Source organism: Stegastes partitus, unplaced genomic scaffold, assembly GCF_000690725.1.
Source record: "Stegastes partitus isolate 25-593 unplaced genomic scaffold, Stegastes_partitus-1.0.2 Scaffold1178, whole genome shotgun sequence".
NCBI lineage: Eukaryota > Metazoa > Chordata > Actinopteri > Pomacentridae > Stegastes > Stegastes partitus.
This window is the reverse complement of record NW_007578909.1, coordinates 52,240-60,625: the sequence shown is the minus strand read 5'-3', so window position 1 is coordinate 60,625 and position 8,386 is coordinate 52,240. Positions and strand designations below refer to the sequence as shown.

Here is an 8,386-nt window from a genome sequence, read left to right as displayed (position 1 = left end):
TAAAGAACTGATCTTATTGATCTTAAACGGCTCCTCCAGTGAAAACGTATGAAAACACTGTCGTATGTATCGTGGCTTCACTTCACTTCTTATGCTCTGTCTCACATTGACATTGTCAACATATGTTTTTTAATATCTGACTATATACGACTATATTATGAGATTGCTCTTCCTGATGTTTGAGGGTTTTGCTGTCGTATCATTTCAGTGCATCTACATGTGTTCAGTCAGGCGTCTTAACAAAGTCAAAGTTTTGGTAAAACTAGAATGCACTCAGGAAAACTTACTGAAAGTCTTTTTACTCATGCAATAATCCTTTTACAGATGCATGTGCCACTTCAATACACCAGGTCAAGCCTGATAATCATGGAAAAAAACCCTCTCTCCATAACATAAATCTATCGCTGATCTGCTTACTTACCCCACGACCGTCCACAAAGCACACTGGAGGCACAACTGAGTGACGAAGCGCTCCATCTGAAATATGTTATGAGCCATTTGAATATTGGTGCAGCAAGGCAGGGGGAATCCTCTTATGTCACTCTAAATAAAGTTTTTTTGGATGAAGTGTAATCTCTAATCCCGCCATCCCTCCTATATCAGTAATAGCCAGGTCTTAGTGTAAGCTCTACCATTTAGATTAAACAAACTCTGGCGTTTCTTTGGCATCTTTCTCCCCTGGATGGATTGGCAATTTCAAAAACGCAGCAGCAGCCCGGACTGGAGAGTGGTGGAGTAATATCTCTAAAGCCACGACACAGATCAATGTGGGTCAAACACGACATATTCTGCTGCGAACGCTCTTCGAATCAAGTGTAATGTCACGGCGCGGCGTCGGCCAACTCTGTGTGACTTCTGCCGCGGTGACACCGAACCGCAGACCACTGGTTCCTGAGCTGCACTCATTCTTTCTCCACAGAGACTAAAAGTAACTTTGAAAAATAGCTTCCTTCCTCTTTCAGGCAGAAAGATGCTGAGGCCAAGCGGCCGCCGCCGCCTTCTCCGAGGTGGATTCCACAGGCTGGCTGCTGAGCGCTGGCTTTCCGGTGGTTGTGGGGCCAGACGCCACACAGCAGACACAATTAGCTTCCATTCCCACTCTAACCCAACGAAAAAGGAAAACAAAAACACCAGCATACTGAATTAAAATAAAACCCATTGGCATAGTCGGTAATGAAAAATGAAATTCGCAAGGAAAATGTCTTAATTTATATGCATGGCCTAAATTTGTTGCCTGTTGCTAAGGAATTTGAACAGTGGCTGGCCAATTACCAAGCAGACTCTTGTTTGCCCTCAGGTGCTATGCTAATTAGGGTCACAGAGGGTCACATTGTAATGCACTCGCTAAAATGAGGCAGGAATCTCCAAGGGATCGTCTCATTTGGGATGATGCCAGTCACATTCCTGCCACTATTAAAGCAGCAGCAGCAGCAGCAGCAGCAGCTCAGTCGGGCGTGTGTTTGTTTGTTTGTGGCTCGATGAAAAGAAAAGTGTCTGACGTGATCCAGGTGTGCAGGTATTAGCACACGGCTATTTAAGTGTTTAAGATAATCAGGCCACAGGTTCTCGTTTAAACCTGGGACAGCGAGCGATGCCAGCGCTCAGGTCAGTCGAGGACGAGAATCAATCAAGTATGCAGGCACAAAAAAAACCCAGAAAACTTTTATAGAATTATAAATGAGACATCTGGCCGGCATAAATAGAGGCAAAACTAATCGACCTAACATTTATCTCGTGGCTATTTAAGTATTGCTTTTTTTCTTTTGTGTGTTAAACAGTTTTTTGGGGTTTTTTTTGTGCATGTTAAAGATCTGCCAGGTTTTATCCATGCAGGCATTTTCCTCGGTCTGGCGGCGGCTAAGCGGGACGTTCCAGATGTGCTCCTTCAAGCAACACTTTCCAGTTCTTCCTGGGAGATTCCCAGTCCAGATAAGATACCAAGAATCACGCCGCTTCCCAACAGCGGACCCTTGATGGGCCCAACAATCTGCAGAGTCACTACAGATGCCTGACGAGTGCTCTTTAGCGGGAATCCAACACAATCATCGGCTTCACCTAATTGGTTGAGCGCTTTACTCGGAGGCTCCTGGATTAGAAAAAACAGTTCAAATCATCAAATTGAATTTTTGTGTTTTTCCAGAGACACTCGGTGCTCCTCATTTGCATAAAATAGCTTCGACCTCAAGTTTATGCAGATAAAGAGCAGGCAACGCAACGCTCCATCACTCCAAACACACGGCAACGCAACCAGAACACACTGAACTTTAACAACAAGTACGAAGCACTAAAGAGACAGATCCTGTGGACGTGTACCTGAAGGCTGAGCCAAGCCACGCTTCAGAGAAAAACCATTCTGTGATCTCATTCCTTAAAACACGACTCAGAGGTCATGAGCACAGGTGAAGGTTGGAACTGCACGGCTTTTAAATATCCGTTACTTATCTACTTCACCATGGAGCATCTGCACAATGACTAGCAATGGTACAGAACCAGCATTACCTCGCTTTCTTCAGGCCAGGTGACCAATCAGAGCAGACTGAGCTCATCAGGAAGGAGGCCTTAAGGAGACATGAGGGCGAGAAGAGATGCTGCAGCAACGTACAGAAACATAATACATTTCTCATCAATAAAGTATGTAAACATATTCTGCTGCAAGGTGGATCAGTGGTGAGCACCGTCGCCTCACAGCTAGAAGGTAGAAGACACCCGGGATCTTCCTGTGTGGAGTCTCCATGTTCTCCCCGTGCAGCGTGGGTTCTCTCCGGGTTCTCCGGCTTCCTCCCACAGTCCAGAAACATGCTGAGGTTAATTGGTGACTCTAAATTGTCCGTAGGTGTGAATGTGAGTGGCCTGCACTTATATAGCGCTTTAACCCAAAGCGTTTTACAACATATTTCTCTTTCACCCACTCACACACACATTCATACGCCATGCAAGGTGCTGCCTGCCATTAGGAGCAACTTCAGGTTCAGTGTCTTGCCCAAGGACACTTCGACTGTTTGATCGAACCGCCAACCTTACGAATGGAGGACAACCTGCTCTTGGTTGTCTGTCTCTAAGTGTAGCCCTGTGATAGACTGGTTACCTGTCCAGGTGAACCTGCCTTCACCCTGAGTCAGCTGGGATGGACTTTAGCCAATGAGGACTAAGCGGTGTATAGCTGATGGATGGATGCCAAAAAACAAATGAATCCTGAACCTGTAAATATACATAATTTGGCTCTTGAACAGAAATTAAGACAAAAGAAAGAACTTTGTGCTTAATTAGTTCATCGTTAAACCCGTTTCCATCTATCTGAAGGTTTCGTCGATTGAACTCAGCTAGTTTAGCGTTTGGTTACGACAATCAGTTTGGCCGTGGGCACTTTGCCATGTAATGACCTTGACTTGCCGTACTGAACTTGTGAACCCGTCACACCGGCTCTCCTTCAATTTCCAGGATGGCCTCTTCAGTGGGTCCGCCGTAATAGCAGGTGATTGCAGGAAAGTCACTAACAACCCTCAGCGAGGCTGACATCCTTCACTGCTAGTGCCTCTATAAAAGAAGGAATGTATTCGGCTAACAATGGCCTGTCACCACTAGTCACCCTGGCCTAGTGCATTGAAAGGTGACATCAGCGGCATGCGGTGACACACAGCAGCGCATTCATGGGGCAGAAAGCTGCAGCGGTCCCCATCGTATGATACTATGTGGGACCAGACTCCATTGTTTCTGGACGAAGACAGACCATTAGGGCTGACATATGTACAGACCAACACACAAACACTCTGACACACACTTAGCTCATAAAACCTGTCTGCCAAGCATGTTTTTTAGATTTAAAAAAACACACCCTGTGTATCTAAGCTAGATATCTATGTTTTTTCCCATTAAAATAATTCCTTCCTGACCGCCTTTCTCTCCACCAAGGTGAACATGCTTAGCCATGTTGCTTGTGGTCTGTCTTCCAGCAAATAAAAAACACTGTTTGGACAGGATACAAAACCTGATTTTCACCGCCGGAGAGTTTTTAAAAATTCTCCTCCCTTATACAGTCGCTCAGAAACAACTGACATGTGAACTTATAACTTGGTTAGAAATCAGTAAAGCGAACGTTGCAGAGGCTGATGTACATTTCATCCACTTTGCAAACTCAAAAGTGCACCAAAAGCCACACATGAATGGTAAGTAAGCGATATGCGAGAGTCATTAGTTGATGTCTCAGTGGCTTAACAGGCCTACAGCCAAGAGGCACGTGCTCCAAAGCGTGATTTGACCTGATGAGGTGAGAGGGCAGGTGAATCTGGATTGACTCGATCAGAGGTGAAAGGGCGCTCCTGCGTAATCTGAATGATAGATAATCTGGATCCCAGGAAAGATTACGAGCCCGCATTTAGGGGAGGGTTGGAGTTGATAAAGAGTGATTAGATCAGGATATCAGATGAGACCCACATTAATGTGCACCTGTTGATTGCACCTTCCAGCGTTTTTAAAAAGCAAGATCTCCTCCTTGTTCTGTTTTTTTTTTTTATTTAACATTTCACCTAAACATAAACCCGACGTGTTTAGGGAGCGTTTACAGCCAGGATATCGAGTCATTACTGTATGTATTTGCTTGAAGACTCCTCACCTACTCCACCACCTGTAATTGCTTTGTCCTCGGGCAGACATGTGAGGTCTTGACAGCTCCAACCTGGCAACCTTGTCACTCCAACAACAGAGTCTAATGAAGCACGCACACAGCACCAGAACAGGCAAGATGCACCTGCTGTGTGTGTGTGTGTGTGTGTGTGTGTGTGTGTGTGTGTGTGTGTGTGTGTGTGTGTCAGCTCTCTATTGCGCAGGGCACAGCAGTATTTCTTAGATCCACTGACATTCTGGTTTTGCCTCCAGAGTATTGGCAACAGAAAAGGTTTCTCTGGAATTTCATCATATTCTAGTGTTTCATTAATTGGGAAAAAAAAAAGAAAAAAAGCAGTGGGTCTTAAAACAGCGATGCAAAAATATAGTGTGAGTGTGCGCTAGACGGGGATGTGATGATAAAGATGCCGGGGAAGAAGTGCCGAGAGAGTGCACGCTTGTGAGGAAGCGACAAGAAGAAAAATGGTGTGAAAATAGCATCTGAGAGGAAGACAAACTCCCAGCGATCTCTCAAAAGCCCCGGAAAAAAAAAACACAAAACTGTGGCATGCCATTATCGCCATCATCATCGCCACCGCCGTCCTCACGGTGGCTGTAATCATTCTCGTTTTTTTTCTTCAGTTATCCTACCGCCACCTTCAGAAATATCACCGGCAGCCGGAGCCCGTTGTCTCCATCGGCCTCATTTGAATAGTATTCTCAGAGCAAAAAAAAAAAAGAAAAGAAGCACTGAACTGTCTCACCTTCCAAAACAGATACATCATATTTTCACAGACGGCAATAAAAGCAATGCAGGCCCAATTCCCCACAGTTTCCAAGACAGGGGCTGTATTTCAGCTCGACTCATCAATATGCAAAACATCAGAGCATTGCTTCGCTACAAGAATATTTCCTCCACTGCACACGCTGCAAATGTGCGCAAACATCATCACATTTGGTGTTTTGTATTTTTTTTTTTTTTTTTAACAAGCTTCCATTGGCGAGAAAAAGTATGCAAATCTCGCACAAACATAATCACATTTTGATGAAAAGCACCGGGATTCAAAGCAGTAAATTGCCCTATGTGATTTTAATACTCTTCAGGCAATTGTCAAACCAAAGAGGCAGAGAAAAAAAAAAAAGACTCCAGGGCTGAAATCAATGCGCTACCTTTTATTTGGGAAGAAGTGAACAAACTCCCAACACTGGATTACATTTCAAAGCGCAGAGCCTAGAGCTTTCCAGTTGAGGAGCATGTATAGTGTGGGAGAAAGGTGGTGTAGCGTGGGAGAGAGGCATAATCATTATGACCTACAGTAGGGTAGATGTAGGTTAAGTTAGTCCCTCTCTCCGCCTGCAGTGCTCACTCTGCCTTTCGTTTCTCAAGTCTGTTCCCTGGGCTGTCTTTCCTGGGTTGTTAAATCCCTGCTCCTTTAATCTCCTTACTCAGCTACATCCTCTTTAAAGATGCAGAACCACAGGAGAGAAGACGTGGGATACGTCAACTGGGGACTGGTGCTGAGCAAGGCGGGGCAGGACATGTGGAGTGGGGGCTGTTTGAGTTGGGGGTTGGAGAGAGACGAGAAGTTGCAGTGGAACTGAGAAAACACAGTTTGGGGTAAAATGTTAGTTTGAGAGAAGAGAGCACGCCGTCACCTCCTGAGCTTCTCTGTCTAATTGAGAATTAAATCAAGTCAAGAGGGACGTGCCGTTTCATTTATGCCCGTAAAGGACTAACTAAATATTCGAAGAAGACCACTAAGGTTAATTTTCTAAGCGTCCATTAGCAGTCATCACGGCGATAATCTGCGCTCGCTGCAAGAACTGTACTCTGGAATCTGAAAAGTGGTGCCCGGCATCCATGATTAGCCGTGTGCTTCCTTGCATGTCAAGCGCTGCAACGTAATTCACTGTGACAACCGACTTTTTATGACTCTCTGATAGTTTAATATGGCGGCGTTTAGTGCATAAAGCAAGCATGTGCAGGGATCAAATATGCTGTAACTCCCCATCAATCTGCACGTCTACTACATGTATAAAACACACACACATTCAGCTCCAATGTGCCATCAATACCATCAAACCACGGCGCTTCCCTCAACAAGCACTATTGTGAGGCAGCGGCCATCAATCATCTGCATGCTGGAACACACGGCAGCAACATTTCAATAATGGTGCATCACCTGAGACTCAGGGAGATGAAAGTAATCCATTCAAACATGGATCACGGCCGTCCTGCGTGCCACATGCTATTCAGTGTGAGGAGACGGCTCCACTGTAGATTTCTGGGTCATCTTTCAAGTGTATGGATCTTTGAAGTTTGGCAGAGTCCTACACCTCGAATAACGCGTTCACGAGACGAGCAAAGTGTGTCATCTGGAAGCATTGTAGATCTGTGTCAGGACAGATCCAAGAGGCTTTAATTTTCAATCCTGGATGCACTAATTTATTATGCTCCTGTAAACTGCTCAAGTCACATTTTCCCCCCAAAAACAACAAATGGAACACACATGAGATCAGATCTGCCTGATTGTAGCTTCAGAGTGTGGGAGGTCACATACCATAGCTGCAACAACAGCACGCGCTAATTCATTACCGGCCGTCATAAACGCTCCATATGTAAAGCGGGGGGGGATCAAATTTAATCTCTAATTAGTGGTTTAGCGGTACCTGTTTCCCAGAAGTAGACAGACTTCCCATCGTCTGTCTGCGTGTGAGCCTTCCGGAAACCACACAACAGCATCAATGTCACCAAAAGGTACCAGCTCTCCTCTGTCCTTTTTCGGAGGGTCCCTCCTGCACCCCTCCACCCCAGCCCCATGGTCCGCCACAGGATAAAAGTAAATCCACTCGGCTTGGAAGGTCGGCGCAGGCGGCGATGACGAAAAAGAACAAAATAGTCCAAAAGGCAACGAGAAGGGAAGTGCGCTTCAGTTTGAGGGAGGGCGTGAGTTTAGTGGATGGGAGTGTGAGAAACGAGAAAAAAACAACGAGGTCTGACGGTCCTGCAGGAGTTGAGGTCCAGTACTTGGTCTGGTGAAGGACAGAGAGAGTAGTTTTCCTCTTTTTTTTGTTGTTGTGTGTGTGTGTTGGTCCCAACTTGGCCGGATGGTCCCAGAGGGAGGCTGTCAGCGGCGGCCACTGAGCTGCAGATGGATGGTACAGTCGCTCTGCTCCATCGTATCCGCTCCCACCGTTGCCGTTGCTGCCTCTGTCCTCTGGCTGTGGAGCAGTGACAGTGGGCGAGTGTCTGCAGTGTTGTTCGCCTCCCTCCCTCTCACTTGCTCACTCTCTCTCTTCCTTTCCAATTCGCTCACTCGTTTGCTGTTCTCCCTGTGCCACCCTATCGCTCTCTCTTTCTCTACTCCTGGCTGTTTTTCTATTTTTCTCTCCTGCCCTCATATTATCTCCTCTCTCTCTCTCTCTCTGTCTCATTCCCCCTTTATTAAGACTCTCTGCATCTCTAGCATGTTCACTTCTTACTTTCCTCTCCCCTGCTCCTCTCTCCCGCCTGGGGCGCGAGGACGGATACTCCCCCTCCTCCTCCTCTTCCACTTGCAGTGCTGCGAAGGCGACTGGAGACCAGCAGGGCTCACACTGGTCTGAGGAGCTCCCATAAGCGCCGCTCCCGGGATCAGAGAGGCACAGAGACAAGCAGGGCTTAATGCAGAGTGAGAGGAAAGTGGAGGAGGGGTTGATGGGGGGAGGCGAGGAGGAGCAGAGCGCTAAAGCCGAGAGCGAGAGAGCGCGAAGAAGACGAGGGAGAGGCAGCGATTGTGTTTGTGCG

General features: G+C 46.5%; 1 protein-coding gene across 1 annotated transcript in view; it reads right to left on the bottom strand.

Moving 5' to 3' along the window:
- Nucleotides 1-7,420, bottom strand: part of LOC103368609 (thrombospondin type-1 domain-containing protein 7A-like) — a gene marked incomplete at its 3' end in the record, with an annotated part of 183,588 nt that extends 176,168 nt beyond the window's left edge. The window contains exon 1 of the mRNA XM_008297023.1: nt 7,270-7,420. Within this exon, the coding sequence (XP_008295245.1) occupies nt 7,270-7,420 (151 nt within the window). The remainder of the gene's footprint in view (nt 1-7,269) is intronic.
- Nucleotides 7,421-8,386: the final 966 nt, after the last annotated feature.